The 18,260-nt window shown below is 35.1% G+C and overlaps 1 protein-coding gene and 1 non-coding gene across 3 annotated transcripts; one reads left to right on the top strand and one right to left on the bottom strand.

The window, feature by feature from the left end:
* Positions 1 to 1,575: 1,575 nt before the first annotated feature.
* LOC135839490 (NFX1-type zinc finger-containing protein 1-like) lies at positions 1,576 to 15,909 on the bottom strand. 2 transcript variants are annotated; one of them, XM_065355543.1, is made up of 15 exons: positions 15,702 to 15,909; positions 8,905 to 12,635; positions 8,642 to 8,725; positions 8,070 to 8,341; positions 7,850 to 7,993; positions 7,510 to 7,774; positions 7,236 to 7,434; positions 6,660 to 6,966; positions 6,327 to 6,587; positions 6,014 to 6,251; positions 5,786 to 5,945; positions 5,597 to 5,708; positions 5,309 to 5,526; positions 4,590 to 4,879; positions 1,576 to 3,222 (listed from the first exon to the last, which is right to left on the bottom strand). In XM_065355543.1, the coding sequence occupies exons 2-15, from the start codon at positions 12,626 to 12,628 to the stop codon at positions 2,522 to 2,524; spliced, it is 6,975 nt and encodes a 2,324-aa protein (XP_065211615.1). In that variant the 5' UTR covers positions 12,629 to 12,635; positions 15,702 to 15,909; the 3' UTR covers positions 1,576 to 2,521. The 2 variants fall into 2 exon arrangements, with proteins under 2 accessions (XP_065211615.1, XP_065211614.1); XM_065355542.1 differs by lacking the exon at positions 1,576 to 3,222 and adding an exon at positions 3,269 to 4,169.
* A 1,142-nt stretch (positions 15,910 to 17,051) lies between these two features.
* Positions 17,052 to 17,133, top strand: TRNAS-UGA (transfer RNA serine (anticodon UGA)). Its single transcript has one exon. It is a non-coding gene; the product is annotated as a tRNA-Ser (tRNA).
* The last annotated feature ends 1,127 nt before the right edge of the window (positions 17,134 to 18,260 follow it).

Raw genomic sequence — 18,260 nt, 5'->3', positions numbered from 1 at the left:
GATCTGGTTCAAAAGTTCTGATTCTTTGAAGTACAAAATAGACAATGTCAATCTCAATAGCAAGTCCAACTCACATTATTTTTTTAAGAAGGACTTTTAGCAGGACATTTTTTAACAAAATAAATTGAGCATAAAAAGTTTATTATTTTGCTTCAAAATTTTGTGAATTCAAATGATCATTTTTTTTTTTAGAAAAATTCAAAATTGAAAATAAAAGACAAACGAGCCCGAGCGAAGCAAGGGCAAAAGCTCTCGAAAATTATAAATTAGTATCCAAAAGGTATAAAAAACGATGTTTTTTTTGTGTGATGACTGATGAGTATCTAACTTGAGCAATTTAAAATTCAAATGATGTTTTTTTTTATTTTTTTTTTCAAATTGAAAATTGAAAATAAAAAGCAAATGAGCCTAAGCGAAGCGAGGGCAAAAGTTCTCAAAAATGAGCATTTCAAGAGATATAAAAAATGATGTTTTTATGTGAGATGAGTCACTTACAGAAAGTTTATAATTTTGTTTCAAAATTTTAAAATTTGAATTATGACTTTTTTTTGAAAAATTTGAAACTGAAAAAAAGGCGCAAACAGGCCCGAGCGAAACGAGGGCAAAATCTCTCGAAAATTAATACAATTTCAAGTGGTATAAAAAACATGTTTTCTTGTGGGATGAAAGAGTCTATTACTTTTGCTTCAATATCTTCAAATTTAAATGATAATTTTAAAAAATTTTAAACCTGAAGAAGAAAAGCAAGCAAGGCCGAGTGAAGCGAGGCCAAAAGCTTTTCAAAAATCATGTTTTGAGAAGTACATATTAAAAAGGTTTCCCCATGCGGTTGAGAGCTTATTTTTCCAATTCAAACTTTGAATAACAAGTTTTTTATTTGGCCGGAGCGAAGCGAGGACAAAAGCTCTGAAAAATGTGTAATTCAAGTTCTAAAAAATTATTGGAAAAATCTTTTGAATTTTTCCCGTTTTTATTTCAAAATCCAGTTGGCAACCATTCGTGTTGGAAATTGGAATTATTAAAGTTGAAATTTTCAAAATTTTCATTTCTTCAATTAGGACTTTTTTGCCAACTGACGAATGAGAATCCGAGAATCGCCAATTTGCCAACTTCTTCCATTTTTCGGACGCCTAGAGGGGACGCCCCCTGCTTCCTCCCTTCGGTACGGCCCTGGAATTTCCTATAGTACCGTGTATGTCAATAATCAAAATCCAAAGGTACCTGTAAGTAGTACTTTCTCATGACTTTCTCCGTATATTACGAAATTGTCAAGTTTGAAGAACGAAAAATTATTTCGCATATTTCGCAATAAAAAATTCGACATTGATGTCGTTCATCAAGAATTCCGCGTTTGAAAAGTTTGAGCGAATCGTTTCTATAATTTTTAAAAAACTGAACAGGCGATTTTCAGAATCTCGGAAAAATAATGAATTCACTCACTAGATGAAATAAAAAAATATTACTTATGTCGAATGTCAATGTGGAAGAAAAAAGTGTACCTAAACATGAAATTTTACTCCGAAATCCATTACGATATTGTTCAGATTTCAACTCTGGAGCTTTATGAAAAATAAGAACGAGATGAAAATTTTATTTATTTCACAAAACAAAATAATCCGATTACAATATGAAAAAATATTCAAGAGTATAAAATACAATCACGAATAATTTGTATTATAAATGAACTCGTAAAAATCAGTAAATACGTGGGTAGGAAATTTATAAAAACAGTAAAAAATGAGAATAAACGCGTAAAAGGTTATAAATAGACTTACAATATTATTAGGAAAACATTTTAAAACTACATAGCTTACAAAACGAGAAAAAAAATTGACGAATGAGCTGCGACGTATCATTAAAGCGCCGATGAAACATAAGATTTGTGTACGTATTAGGTCCAAAACATTAATTTAAAGCTTAAATTGCAAGGTATTCATTTTGAAAAAAAAGTGACATTTAAACGATAAAATTTTTCTATAACTTTGAGCTTGCTCTCGCCGGGTAGGAGCGAATTGAATATTGACTGATGAAATTGAAATTTTTCCTACGTCTTCTTACTGAGGTCATGCGGCCTTATTTTATAGCTAACTCCCTCAATAATCCCACAAATTTTCAATTCGTGTTTTTAGACTAGGTCTATCTTCAAAAAATAATTTTCAAAAATATTCAGTCAACAAAAAAATATTTCGCGAGTCTGCATTTGAGGAAATTAAAAAAAAACACACACACATAATACATACATTTACATATATCACATAAACTGGTAAAAAATAATTTTTTAAAAAGCTCAGGTAACAACGAATATTTTTGGGTTTGAATTTTAAGAATTTTTTCGAGGTAAACATATAGGTATGTATCACTCATACATAAATTGGTAACGAAATTTCGTTAAAAAAAAAAAAAAATCACAAAAACAAAAAAAACACAAGAATCTAATCTATGAATTTAAAAAGCCAAAATTTGTTTAATCAGCTCGTCCATCAAAATAATCGTAATAATTATCACATATAAAATTCCTCACTTAGTTTCGAGATACGGTGTGCCAATAATTCGATTGAATGTGAGCGTTACTCGATCCTCTTCCGATTACAGCTTTACAGTTAGGACAACTACTACTTTGATTAAACATACCGCAATTCGCTACTGTATAAACATAACCACAATGACACGAGTACCAATGCCCTTGTTGCATGCCGTGTCCTAAATCACGCTCTAAAGCTTCACGTATGCTATCTTTTTCCCTCACAGTCAAGCCGACTTGCAATTGATCAAATCTTTTCAAAATCTGTTCGATAATTTGGTCGACATCTTTTGAAAAATCAATTCTCTCTAAAAGAGTAACAGCGGACTTGAAATCAACCGAATTACCCCAGTTTGTTTCGATAAATTTAGGAGTACACTGGATTATGTACAAATGCATGTATCGGTCCAGTCTTTGTAATTCCGAATCGAGAAATTCAACTTCGTATTCTTTTAAAGTCGCACATTTCGCCTTGAACGACTGCAGGATTCTGTTCACTTTAATCATAACTTTGGCTTTCAATTCTTCTTTAGTGATACGTGAGAAGTTGTCGTTCAATCTTTCAGCGATATTTACGAAAGATTCGCCGGCGATAAGTAATGATTTTAATTCGGAACATCCTTTTCTGTTCGACGTGTTGTTTACTTTTTCGGGTATTTGAACGAGAAGTTCTTGACGAAAACCTTCAAAATCGAACTGACCTGCATGAAAATTGCCTCGTTAATGTACAGCAATCAACCTTTTAAAAAAAAAAAAATCGCACATGAAGAATGAGATTCGAATGAATGAGAGTAGGGAATTTCCAATGTGTTACACCGCACTCGAAAATGAACGAGGATAACGTCAACTAGATTAAAATTTACACATTATTATAGGTATAAAATAAGGCATTAATCAAAATGGAAATTTCTTATATCAGCGCCGCTAGACCACGCTGGTCTGGTTGCACCATCCATATCCGAAGCTACTCGCGCAGTTTCTACATATCGGTGTTCAGTTCCACCAATTTTTTCACCACATTCCGGACATTTGCTTTCTTGCATCGCTCCGCCGCATTCTGTGATGCAGTAGTAATGTCCATTCGTACAGGTAAACCAATGCCCTTGACTGGCCACTCCACCATAAAAATCTTTCGCCATCGCTGCGTGGATCATTCGCTTTTCTTCTTGCGATAACGGAGCACTTTTTAATTCTTTTCGAAGTTTTTCGAATAGTTCGCCGATTTGAGCATCTTGATCATTATCAAAGCATTTTAATCCGTATAAAATGCTACCGATATCAACATTAATGCCCATTACACTCGGCGAATATCGGTTGATTTTATACTGCGGGTTGTTCTGACATACGCAAAAGTCCACCATTCGGTGATATCTGTTCAATTCTCTTTCCAAGTCGTCAACTTGTTGCGTATTTATCAGTAGCGCTTCGGGATCCACGCGTTTTAAAATGAATTCTAATTTTTTGAATATACGCAATTGTCTACTTTCGGTACATTCGCTCAAATCATTCAAACGAGAGATGATACTCGAGAACATTTCGGCGAAAAAATGCATTGCTCTAAGCGCTTGATTTGATATATGCGACTGTTTGCCACGCAATTCCAATTTTTTATTGAATGCAATTACCGTTTTAGGAATCAAATGCAGTTCTGCAACAAATTTATACAAGAATAACGTCATTGCTTTGGCGGAGTCAAAGCTTACATTCAGCTTAGAATGCATAAAATAATGATACCCAGTACCCACTTATAAATCTAGAAATTTTCGCGCCTGTTCACCTATAATTAGATTGGCCACTTTTTTTGAGGAATTATTTTCAAGCTTACCTACCTTTCTTGTAAGTTACTAATGAAGAGGGGAGGGGGAAGGGGGCATCTTCATCAGCAACAAAAAAACACAACATTTATAACCCACCACTCCAAGAGGCAGACCTATTCTACTACAAAAGAGTCAAGTTTCAAAAATTCAAAAAATATTTGCTCCGTTATTTTTTTTTACAGAGTCCCATTCATTCTTTCTCAGTTCTTCAAAGCGATTTTTAAAAAAATTACATAAATGATTTTTTTTACCTTTTCTGAACAATTGATCGTTGTTCAAATCCAAACTTCGCAGTTTTTGCGTCAAGCGCGCACGAATCTCTTTCATTTCTTTTTCGTTACCATATATTTTCTTCTTCACATTTAGGATATCCTGGTAAACCTTTTTCACTTGATTCATATAACGTAGTGTTTTCGCGATCGGCGTTTTACAGATAGGGCACACTTTCATAACTATTTCGCCTTTTTCAGCAGGTAAAGCTATGTACCTGTCCATCGCTTCAGACTCGATGTAATGGCCACAATCTACTAGCAAAACGAACCTGCAATAAAAAAAAACATTGAAATGTTTGATTTTTGAAACATACTAATTATATACTATGTAAGGTAAGTCGATATATAATACGATAATTCAAATCAGGCAGAATATACATAGGTATATTGTTTGAAAAAAAAAATAGGTACAAACTGAACGACTTTACTCGCGCTTTGATTATTATGAGAGAATTTCGAATTTCGTATATGTAGTGACAACAGCAATTTAAAGAAAAAATATGAAGAATACTTTAAAAATTACATAGGTACGTATCTATGTAATTGAGTTTTCAATAAAAAATACTAAAACAACATGAAGCACGTAAGTGAAATGATCTAGATACTTTTTCAAATAGAAGATTAATTCGACCGATCAAGATTTTTTCATCACCTCGCAGGAATACTTTAAAAAGTTCGAAACTTTAATAAAATTTTACCTCGCATCTTCTTCGTCTTCGTTACCGAAAAGAATAGTGGTAACTTCGTCTTGATCGCAAATACGACATTTATCTGGACAAGGCTCTCCGCAAAATCCGATGCAGTCGTGATCACACTTCAATTTTTTAGCGCAAGGTTCGTAACACGGATCTCGGTCGCAAACATCACCGCATTTTTTGGAGCACCTCTTATGAGCACATCGCCATTCGCATTTTTCCTATAAATTGTTGGAAGGATGAAAATTCGAGGTCAATTTTTGATGTTGATCTAATCTGAGAAATACTTACTTTGCAATGGACGCAAGGCACACCGCATTTCTTTGGACATTTGGAATGTTTACATCTGTACTGGCAGTTTTTGGTGCAGGGTGGACACACGTTTCGACAAGGAAATGAACAACTGGTTACAAATTTAAGTCCAAATTATTATTTTATACGAACTGGATGAAATTACAATAAAACTTGAACAGTACTTGCCTATGGCCACAAACCAAAACGTTGCCGCATTTATTTTCACAAGTTTTGTGTAAACGACCCTGCCAACAAGAGCCACAAGTACCGGTACAAAGATCGCCACATTTCAGAAGCCCGTCACATAGTTCAGAGCAATAAGGAAGCAATTCTTCTGCATCGATTACTTTAAAACATAAAAAAATAGATTAAACAAAGAATACAGATATTGGTTAAAAATTCGCATATATTTACTTTCGTTTCTTCTCCAACACGGAACATTGGAGTATCCATGACCACACAACGCTCGAACACGATTAGACTTGACTATTTCTTCACATCGCTTCATGCCGCATAATTCCCCGCAGAGTGACTTACATTTGTGGCCGCAAATTGCAACACGCTGGCATTGTTCTCGGCATAATCTTTGTTCTGGTGCTACCGAACATTCCAATTTTATTTCGTGACCACAATTTGGTACACGTTTTTTCACCTAAAAATGTTAAATTTAAACTTGTAGGTAATTCCGAAATAATAGTCAAAACTCCGGTATATTGGTAATACTAACTATGTTCTTGCAAGGTTTACAATCCTCGTAACATTTCTTTGGGCAAATAACGTTACAATCAGAACATTTTCTATTGCACCGATTGTAACATTTTATTCTATCCAGATTGGCGGAGCACATCAGATTGATCGAGTGACCGCATACCAACGCAAAATCAACGCGTACTTTACATTTTCCGCAATCTTCAAAACATAACTTTTCACATTTATGCTCCTTGGAGCATCCGTCATTTATTTTTTCGCATGGCTTTTTACATTTATACTGTAAAACAGAAGCAGCAGAAGATTAGTACTTATCCAAAATGACAATTCCTTACTCATGGCAAGCGCTTACTTCTAAATGATCAGGATCATTGGTCTTATGACAGTTTTTAACGCATTGGTGGCCGCATTCCAGTCGATCTTCACACGGGAAAGTACAATCGACCTCTTCAATTGACTGGTGACATTTCTTTTTGACTTCATGCAAACAATGTTCTAGAACAACGCTGACTTCAACTTGACACGGATGTTGCAGGTAATCTTTGAAACACTGTAAGGTAACCGTGTGGCCACAAGGTAAGGCACGTTCAACTGGTACAGTACACTGTCCGCAGTCCTCGTAGCAGTACTTTTTGCACTCGTGGTTTTCGATGCATTTTCTGATTAAACATAAATCGAAATGAAAATAGATTAAAATAATTTTTTCAAATGAGAAATGTAAAATGTTTCAGATACTATGGAGCCAAATTCGAATTACGACATATATTGGAAAACGAGGTCTGGAAATGAGTTCATTAACATTTGGATAGGACTAAAGACGTTTCAAATTAAATTTTCATTCCACACAGTTGTTCTATTCGATCACATAAGAAAGGCATTTCTGCGTTTTAGATAAAGAGACAAAGTCGAATAATTTTTAGTCAATTACTTCAAGCATTTTTCACGACACGTCTTCTCCAAATGTTCCATATCGATTTTATGACACAAAAGTTGACATTTGTGTCCGCAATCCATAATTTCATGACAGTAGTTATGACAGCCGCCTTCAATAACATTGTTAAAATCTTTCTTGAGAGATACTTGTGTATACACATCATGCTTATCGCAATACAATGTTAGCTTCGGTCCTACAATGAAATATAAACACGAATTGAAAAGCTATGCAATTAAAAAAAAAAGTTTAATCATTGAATATTTCATACCGATGGCTTTCTGCTGAATTAAATCTTCTTTAATGTTTTTCCATAAGTTGGAACTCGACAGGATATCCATATTTCCGATTATGTACAATCCAATTTTCGCTCTCGACAGAGCAACGCAGACACGATTTTCGATATTCAAGAAACCAATGTTTCCTTCTTTGTTGCTTCGCACGAGCGATAGTAGTATGATTTCGTTTTCTTCGCCTTGGTATTTGTCCACTACGACGACTTTCACGCTTTTCATAATAGCGTGATCGCGCTTCATCTACCAAACAATTGGGTATTAAATTTTTTTTTGCAAATGATCAAGAAATAAATTACTTCTACAAGAAATAGATACCTCTCTCAAGAGGAACATTTGACCAGTGTAAGTGGTCAAAATCGTAATTTGGTCCGCAGTGTAGCCTTGAAGAAGAATGTAGCGGCATAATTGTATCATGAAATCTGCTTCAAATTTGTTTTTTCTCGAAGATGAATTATCCACCTGAAAACAAGCAAACAGACCGAATAAAAATTTGCACGTTGATGTCAATTGAACGTTCAAAATAGTTTCAACTCGCCTGTTCTTCATAAACATTATGTTCGACAAAGAATAAGTTTTTGGTAACTCCCTTGACAGAAGGATATTCCAAAACAGACTCGTGATTTTTTAGATCAGGGTAGATCGATGGTACAATCAGGCTCGATATTTCGGGTCGCATTCGATGCTGAATCTGCAGCTGAGGACAATACATGTGATTGTTGATCATGCGTTCGAATAACGAGACATCGATGTTATAGTGTTTCGATAGTTCATAAACGGCGGCACTCGGTTTCAGCTGTTTGTGATCACCTGTAAAAGTAATGAACAAAATCAAAATCATATCACTATAAAAATTTTCATAAAACTGAGTTCTACATTTTTTTGCTCCAGAAAAGAATTTTGTTCAACTCGAAAAAAAAATTACGTGCATGAACAGGATGATTAGAAAGGACGTAAAGTACTGAAAACTCGACGGGAAAATTGAAAGGGGGGGGGGAATGCACCTATTATTTTCAAGAAACTTCGCATCAAGAGTATTTGTTAGGTAACTAACTCCACGTGATATTTAGGCTAAATACGAAGAGAATGAGATACTTAAACAAAACTGACCTATCAATATAACGTGTTCGCAATTTTTGCTCAACGAAACTACAATATGAGCCTCCAATACTTCAGCCGCTTCTTCGACTATCACTGTGAAAACAAAAATAAATGCTTCATTAAATAAGTATTTCAGACTCCATAAAGTTCTCAGATTAACTTTTAAAATGTAAGCATGAATTGAAAATCACATCAACGAACTCATTAAATTAAAACAAAATCATCAGCTAAATAATTTAACATTACTTTTCGAATAAATTCTCATTACTTACCAACTGCGGGACTCAATGTTTTCAATAAAAGCTGAAGCCGAGCGGCACATGTCGTAGTCATTCCTACAACAAGAGAGTTTTTCACAACATGAAGGTCCTCTATTTGTTTGAGTTCTTCATACTGTTGCAACTTGGAACGATAATCAGCGTCCAAATTTTTCAACTGCTTCGTGAAATTATTTTTCAATGCCGATACCCAACTCCAATAAATACGCCATCGTTGATCAATCGGTATCTCGTGTAAGTTGACATAAGGTGGATTATACTCCTCAGACGAATCCAATGCAGCTCTTTGAAGATAAAAATCCAACATTCTATGTCGAATGTTAGTGATTTTGAGCTCCTCAATTAGCTCACATTCCGCATTATGATATTCGCTGAAGTCCTCAAATTTGAGTTGATTTTTTTCCAACTCGGACAACTTCGAATCGGTTTCGAGCAATGCTTTTTCTAAACCTTCCAATGAAACGCAATACTTCACGGACATATCAGTTGAGCGTATTTCTTGCTCGTCAAAAACGTCATCGTCATTAACCAGCATATTAGCTTCCATTGTTTCGTCATCTTCCTCGTCGAGAAATTCGTCATTTTCAACTTCCATAGATTCATCCGAATCAACGTTACCATTATTGGTAAGTTTATCATCAGCACTGTTTTGAGCTACGGAAGGATCGTCGTCGATTTCTATCGGCAGTAACCATTCGAGTAAGATACGTTCATTATATATTGCCTGTTTAAAAACTGGTTTCATTACTTCGCTCAAAATTCCAAATGACAAGATTCCTTCGGGAGTTTCGATTATTTTCTTTTCCTCGCTCTTTTTTCTAAGTTGAAACAAAATTCTTTTCATTTCGTCGCGACATTTATTCATAGTTGGTTGTAACCTTCTAGCTTCTCTGCGCAGGTTTATTAGATTTTCTCGACCACGTAAATTGTACGGTTTCAACTCGTCACTTTTGGACTGACCACCTACTCTGACAATCCTTTGAGTGAAGTTCAAGATTCCTTCAAGAAATTGATCCAAAGCATGATTCGTGTAACAAACCAGTAAAATGGGCGTTTTAAAAACGTTGGGGTTGATATTTATATTATTCAGGAGCACTTCGACGATCTTTAATCCAAGATAGGTTTTTCCGGTACCGGGAGGACCTTGAATCACAGTAAAATTACTTCTCAGCGCGGTCCTGAACGCGTTGTATTGATACTCATCGAAACCGATGATCGAACGATTCGGCCAATTATTATTCAATGCTAGGTTAACGGAGTAGTCGTAAATGTAAAAGTCCACTGATTTTTTAATATACTCAGGAAGATCTACAGCGGTGTTTCCGTTGACGATGAACTGTCTCATTGGGAAGTCATTCTCGTTGTATTCCTTGAGCGCTTTCATCACTAGGCAATAAGGTTCGAAATATACTTCGCTTTCTGCCATGAGGAATGGCTGATTCAACATTTCCTGCTGCAATGGCTCATCTCCAACCAATTTGACAAGAATGCGTCCTTTTTTCAGCCTTTCTAGATCTCTGTTGTATACAATAGCGAAGAAAAACGATTCGAAATCATCACGAGTAAATAGTAGTAAGGAGCCGAACATAAACCATTTGCTGTATTCCCATTTTACATTTTTCAATCTTCCACTCGCGTTGAGATTCACGATATACGCTACTTGATTTTCTTTGGTAACTTCGATATTTTCTATTCGCACATTCGGATAAAACCGCACACTTTCGTATTTGTACTTGGGCTTGGCTTGAATCGCGATCGCGTCTTTGTAACTACGCAACCCCTTTCTCAACGGACCGACGAAATCTTCCCTGATTAATCGAAATTGAACATCTAAATAATGATTGACATCATCGTACGCTCCTTTTATTTTATTTGGTCTGATGAAACCGAAATCGTATCGATTCAAATCTTCCTGCGTTGGATATAAACTCAATTCGCGAAAATCATCCGGAGGTGGCATATCACTGACTGGTTCAAAATACTGTCGACGAGGTTTCTCAACTTTATTTTCACGTACTCGTATATTGGTTTCATCTTCGAGCATTTTCTTCAGATTTGCTAGTTCTTCCACAACAGTTTCGTCAATTTTTACCGGTAAAAACTGTTTTATCAGAACAACGCCCATTTCAGTTTTGGTTAAAAATTTGCTAAAATTTTTATCCACTGCAACTGTCGGTATAGTTTTGATGACAGCGGAATAAAAAGCAACGAGGTTAGATATAAAAGAATTCAAACTTTCATTCCTTTTTGAATTATTTTCCAAGGCGATTTCACCCAAATAACGTGATATATGATCCAGTAAGGGAGATTCACAAAAAAATTGCAAAATTTGAATCCTGTTACCTCTAAAATCAGAGTCGCATAATTTACGAACTGTTTCCATAATCAGCATGATCCAATCTGGTTGCAATACTTCTCTCTTCAAGACAAAATTGATATCAGCCTTTGGTCTGAGAATTTCGAGAATCATTTCGTGCGGCTCTTTTTCAGACAACGCTTTCAAATACTTGTAACCTATGAACATTTCACGATTAGGTTTTTCCGGACGATTGGATTCTTTCCGGTTGCCATTTTTGTTCAAAGATTGGGATCCTTTTCTATCTTCATCGTGTTCATTATGTCTTTTAAAACGACCCGTTTCACTTCTGTTTTCACGTTTGTTACTTTCGTTGAATTCATTTTTACGGTCACGGTTGTGATATCTGTCAGCACGACTATATCCTTGTTCATTTTCAATGGATTGAAATTCAACAGCTTTCTCATTCAACATAGGTTTTCCGTCACACCTGTTAGTTCGTTCGGTTCCTGAATGCGTGAAACGTTGTCTAGCGGATGATGATCGCGGATATGATGACGGAACGCTAAACGTACTTGATCTGCTCATTGTACTTTCTGCGCCGGACGAATTGTTTTCATCGTCATAGGTTTTGGAAGAAACTTGAACGTTTTTTCTTTGAGATTTATTATAATTTCTTGAATTATTTTCCGGACGATTGGACTCGTTCCTGTTGCCATTTTTATTAAATGATCGGGATCCATTTCTATCTTCCTCACGTTCATTTTGCCTTTTAAAACGACCCATTTCACTTCTGTTTTCACGATCGTTACTTTCATTAAATTCATTTCTACGGTCGCGCTTGTGAAATCTGTCAGCACGACTTGATCCTTGTTCATTTTCAATGGATTGAAATTTAACAGCTTGCTCATTCAACGCAGGTTTTCTGTCACACCTGTTAGTTCTTTCGGTTCCTGAAAACGTAAGACGTTGTCTGCCGGATGATGATGATCGCGGATATGACGGAACGCTAAACGTACTTGATCTGCTCATTGTACTTTCAGCGCCGGACAAATCGTTTTCATCGTCGTACCTTTTGGCAGGAACTCGAATGTTTTTTCTTTGTGATACATTGAAAGTTTTTGAATTACGATCTCTCATTTGAAGGTTCCTCGATCCGGAGTCAGTTTTATCAGATGTATTATTACTGAATTCTCTGCCAGCTTGATTAGAATTTCTCCAAGAATTTCTGTCGTGTTCAGAGCGCTTTAATTTAAAATCGGTTGATGTGCTTGCCTCAGTGCGGAGACGGCAAACTCTGCCTCTACCACGGCCCAATGGTCCATTACCTGTGATAGTGATACTGAGGTTGCCAACATCAAGACGTTCTTCAGGTAAGTTTGAAACTCCAAAAAAATCTCCATCTCGCCTTTTCTTGTCCATATTTAATCTGAAAAATGAATACGTAAGCACACGTCAACACTATGTACACAGTGAGCAGAAATAAAATACGATCCAATCAGAATAGAAAAAAAGTTTGACTAGGTGTAGATTCAACAGACTGATAGTCCTGAAAAATGTATCTGTAGCACATTGCATTTGAAGTGGGATCTTTGAACAAAGTGGGAGCCTAGTTCTCACTACAGTGGGATCCAGATCCCACTTTAGATGAAAATTTTGTTCATAAAGTGGGATCTTTTCACAAAAATAAAATTCTATTTAAAGTGGGATCCATAGATTCACACTCATTTGCGATGCAGCCAATCTTTTTTTTGAGGGTTCCCCACATTAGTCCTCAAAATCGAGCTTTTCTCTTCATCGCCCAGTAGCAGTGTAGGCGATCCACAAATTATCTCGGGTTCTGTATGCAAACATTTTAAAAGGGTGGGATTTATCAGCACGACAGTTTAGGGTGTTTCAACGACGAAAAAAGGTAGTTTTCACGACGAAGTAATATAATGCCCGGCCACATAAGAATTGAACGACCAAAAAAAGTTGAACGACGAAATAAGTTTATTCAGCGACCATATAAAAATTGCACGACAACATAAAAAAATCAGCGACGGAAATTAAAAAGTCGCCCGACAGCAGTCAACGACAGATTTTTTAAAAATGCACGACATTCTTGGATAAAATAACGACGAAATCTCGAACATGTGTTTCTTTCTTAAATATAAAAATTAATCGATCATGTCGATATGTTATGGGACGAAATACATTCATCTACTACTTCTTCACTGCTTCAGCAACGCTTTCTTAGCCTTACTTGGCCGGCCTCTTTTACATTTTTGGCCTAGAGGAATCGCTTTGGCCTTTTCTGGAACAGAGACAAGTTTACTAGACGTTAAAGTGCACTAGTTTTTTTTTCCGGTGCAAAAACTCGGAAGCTGTCGGGTAATGTCGGAGGTACTTCGTTCAACTTGTATTTATCTTTTCATCGTCATCTTTCTGTTCTTTTCTTTCCAGTTCCCAAATTCAAATTTTTGATGTTAAGTATTTATTATTTTTCCACAACTAAAGCATAATAATGATGTTCATATGAACTGACTTGATAGTTGATGTTGAATTGATTGAAAAACCACTATCACATCACTGTAGAGGCGAAGATTATTGACAAAATCACCGCGAACTGAGAAAGAAAATATGAAAAAACAGTAAACAAGTTAAATTAAGTAGATTAATACTTATTTCCGAGCTTTCGACAATTGTTTTTCAACTCATATATTCCAAATTTGCGTAGGTATATATGTTTCGTGGAGTGTGTACAGTTCATGAATGATATTGTATCAACACTATCAGGCTTAACTTTAGTTTGAAATGATGATAATAATTGATCCATCTAACACCAACGGTTAATATTATGGAAAATGCTGAATAAGTAATCAATTATGTATGTAGTACGTAATGGTATTTTATATTTTCATTTTTTCACCTTTACGTCCTTTATTACGAAGCAGAACAGAGTTTGAGACTTGAGAGTTATCAGTTATCAGTTATCACACTAGAGTAGAGAAATAGAACAAGTTGAACGAAGTACCTCCGACATTACCCGACAGCTTCCGAGTTTTTGCACCGGAAAAAAAAACTAGTGCACTTTAACGTCTAGTGACAAGACTGAGTCGAATGTGCATCCCTAATAGTCCGGCATATGACAATAGGAGTAATTGCACCACCCCCCCCCCCGCCGATCCTCTGGGACAACTTTTTTCTTAAAGGGGATTTTCTAAGGAACATTTTAAAGCAAACTTGCCCAAAAAAAAGTTGGCCTTACTTAAAAATGGCGGCCATTTTGATTGACAGGTCAACCGAAATTGCAGATTTTGCGTTTCAACATAGGACTTGCACGAAATTTTTCAAACCTTATAAAGGTAGATCGAAAGATCATGCAAAAATTTATCACCTATCAAAATTTCAAGTGCTAAAGTGCGTTTTTCGATTTTTGGTGAATTTTTGAAAATCCAATTTAGGCCAAAAATGAGGGAAAAAAATCAAAATTATACCAAATTGACCAAGAAAGCTGAAATTTGGGATATACCCTATTTTCGACATGCCAAATCGATTGGAAACAGTTTCAACCCGTTTTGAGCAGTTCTGGAGCCTCCAGCAGATTTTTGAAACTCGAAATTCCCACAAAATTCCATCAAATTGGAGTTGTAAAGCTGAAATTTATTCTAAAAACCAATTTCAATACGCTACGAAGTACTGCAGGCGAATTTCAAGTCGTTTCGGAGCCTCTAGCGACTTTTTGAAAATTCCTGAAGCTTTCAGCAGATTTTTGAAACTTTAAATCAATTCAATACGATACTTGAACAACCTAGTCTCGTAAAATTCACAGGTTATTTTATGTTGTCGGGAATTCCTTTTTTTCGGTGTGCAAAGTGAATATCTCTGTCGTTACACTGGTCGTCGTTCAAAAACCTATTAAATTCGTCGTTCAAATCACTTATGCCGTCGTGCATTTAAGGCTGTCGTGCAAACACCCTATTTCGTCGTTGAACTTTGCTGTCGTTCAATATATTTCTCTGTCGTGCCATTATATATTTCCCATTTTAAAATAATACATTATTTTCCAAGAAATGAAGCTCAATGTGAAATATTTCTACATTAATGCTTGTAACTTTTGTGACAAATGTATTTTACGCTTTAATCGACCAAGTTAATGAATTCGAAAATTGTTGATGGGGCTTTTTCATGTACTGCCTGCATTTCGGACTGCATGATGACGTGATAAGAATGTTTGGATCTTGAGAAGTGCTAGAAAACGATCAAAACTGTTTCAAAATAGAAAATTACGACTTATTTTCGATTTCAATTTTATCTTCGGTTCTATCATTGAATTTTAGAGATCCCACTTTATACGCAAAGGTTTTATTGTTAACATTATCGAGGATCCTAGTTTGATGTGAAAAGAAGGTCCCACTTTAAATGCAAAATCTAACGTGAGAATTTGATGTTCATTTAACGCTCCCACTGTAGTGAAGAAAAAGTAGAAGCTGAATAATTTTATTTTACGTACCTGCAGTATGGATCATAAAGAACATTTCATACAATAAATCGGTCATACCCAACACGGGTAGGGCTACAGCCTTAACACGGGCACAAAATTCAAACTGATAACATACACTACAAAATAATTACTTAAGTACAAAAACGCCAGGAATGTCACCGTGAAAATAAAATAATTATGAATGATGTGATGTTAGTGATGTTGGATGATGAAAAATGAAAACAGAAAACAGTCTTATCACTTATCAGAATATCAGTCCAGTCCACCCCAGGAAAAACCGTTGCCTGATTGTAAAAACTAATATAAACCAGTATTTTCACGATTTACTGCAGCTAGACGTTGGCTAGACAGGTGGAGACACGCGTAATTATTTTCATTTTCAGCACGTTACTTCGAGAGGAGGTCTCGATGAATTCTAATAATTTTATTTTTTAATATTAATGTTGATTGTGATCACTGTGTTTGAAAAAGTTAAAACATTTTGCGCCTTTGGCCGAAGAATCGAGAATTTTCCATTACCTATCTTATAAGCTAATTGCAATACCTAGTTTGAACAAATACGCTTGCTTTTAGCATTGAGCAATTCAATTAAATTACGTCAAGTGGAAAGGAAAATTGCAGGAATTCATTTTCTCAGTTTTTTCCCCTTAAAATGCATCTATCGCAACACGTAATTTTTTTGCACCCTAGTAAAAAAAATTGTATCCTCTTTCCATTGGTATTGGTATATTAATTTTTTTTCAAGATCCACATACGGGAATTTGAGCTGAAAAAGTGAAAACTGCTTAAATTGGAATATTGGGAAATGTCTGGGGAAGGTTGCATTTAGGCCTACCTACTTTAATTGATATCCATTTTTCTATGTATATTTTTCTTTGTGATAGGTATTTTGCAAACATTAACATTTAATTTATTTGAAAAATGTGCGCGAACTTACGAGCAAAATCATGCGAAATGTCTTCGAACGTATAATGTAGGTGTACTTATTAATGGTTCTGGCCTATCTTCGTAGATGAATGAATATTGAATAAGAAATAAGTCATCTATGGACTATGAGCAATAAAGTTGGATTGGTTTGTTGCTCGATTCGAAGAAAATGTGCTTACCTATCTAGGTACCTACTTGTATTTTAAACCCGTTCATAACTACGGTATAATTTTTCATTCATGAGTTCTTAAATTACATTTACTGGGAAATTTGAAACGTATAACAATTGAATACAGCTTCAACAAATGAATAATCTCAAAAAATCAATAAAAAGTTTGAAAAAATTGAAAAAATGATCGAAAGCTCACATGCGAAAATAATATAGCAGTAGCAAAAGCTTGAAACCGCTGTAAACGGCCTGATCATGTGCAAGCTGCGGTGTCCGAGTGGTTAAGGAGTTGGACTTGAAATCCAATGGGTTTTACCCGCACAGGTTCGAATCCTGTCCGCAGCGCAACACCAGCGAAATTTTGTTCATTCTGCCAAGTTCAACTTTAGGCTGCACGCAAGTAAAAACGTACCATTTTTTTTTTTAAAATATTTGGTTTTTTATCCCATTTAAATCATTACTTTTGATGCTTTTTCAGCCGCACAGTGGGTATCAGCTGTTTTATTTACTTGAAATTATTTCTTGGGTCTGATGAAAATAGGACGAAAATGAATTGAAAATCGTTGGTAGAGATCAAATTAGGTCTATTTGTAAATACGTATTATTCAAGTTCTCGTTATTATTCATAATCATATCAAATGATTATAAGATCCGAGATTCAATTAGGTAAGTATGTTAGGTAATATTTTATTTACTTTTTTTGGATCCCCATATAATAATATGATTTGTCATTTTTGTCATTTGACTAGATTTTATAAAAGCAGTTGAAAATTACAAATTTTATGTAGGTAGGTACCTAACAAAATAATGATTACGTTTCGTACAAGGCTATTTTTTCGTTGAATGAGTTCAACAGTTGAACTAAAGAATTAGCCTAATACTGTTGTGAATGTTGAAAATCTTGTCGACGTTGCAGTATGAATGAGTTGTATCCAAATTTAAAATAAAATGTGGACATTTTGAGATACCATAGGAAATTTTATATTACTGTCAAATGTGTTGCTAACAACTGCGAAGCGTGGCATATCAAGTCCTCAAGTTTCCCAGTAGGTATATGAGTATAACGTAGCGCAATATTCTATTTTCCATCTACTTTCAATTCTAGTATTTTAACGCTATCTGTACCTCTCGAAAAAAAGTTTTTCAATATTAGTTTAAATGAAGATATAAATCAGGTGCACAAAATAATTATCAATTTAGCATGCAATAAATTCATTTACTATTTAAGTTTTAGTCTAGGTGTTGTGTTTTCATGATCTACTTTCTGCGGATGATGTTTGCCTTATTTTAATGTTGGTAAAATAATATGTACCTATGCTCACCTTCAGAGTTCGAACATTTTAAACAACGCGATGTTTAAAACTACATATTTAAAACAGCGTTTATAACGAAAAAAAAAAATATGGATTGAGTTTTACACAAAAAGAAACTGTATAAAACACCCTATTTAATGCATGTTTTTTTTTTTTATA

The sequence above is a fragment of the Planococcus citri genome, chromosome 3 (assembly GCF_950023065.1).
Source record: "Planococcus citri chromosome 3, ihPlaCitr1.1, whole genome shotgun sequence".
NCBI lineage: Eukaryota > Metazoa > Arthropoda > Insecta > Hemiptera > Pseudococcidae > Planococcus > Planococcus citri.
Note: the sequence above shows the minus strand (reverse complement) of the source record. Positions and strands in the feature narration are given on the sequence as shown.

What these genes read in the sequence shown, in the direction of transcription:
- LOC135839490 (XM_065355542.1), bottom strand. Translation starts at nt 12,628, where the DNA reads ATGGACAAGAAAAGGCGAGATGGAGATTTTTTTGGAGTTTCAAACTTA. An exon ending in GTAAACCTTGCAAGAACATA is followed by an intron (nt 6,252 to 6,326) that starts GTTAGTATTACC and finishes TAACATTTTTAG; the next exon opens with GTGAAAAAACGTGTACCAAA. An exon ending in CGATCAATTGTTCAGAAAAG is followed by an intron (nt 4,170 to 4,589) that starts GTAAAAAAAATC and finishes AATTTGTTGCAG; the next exon opens with AACTGCATTTGATTCCTAAA.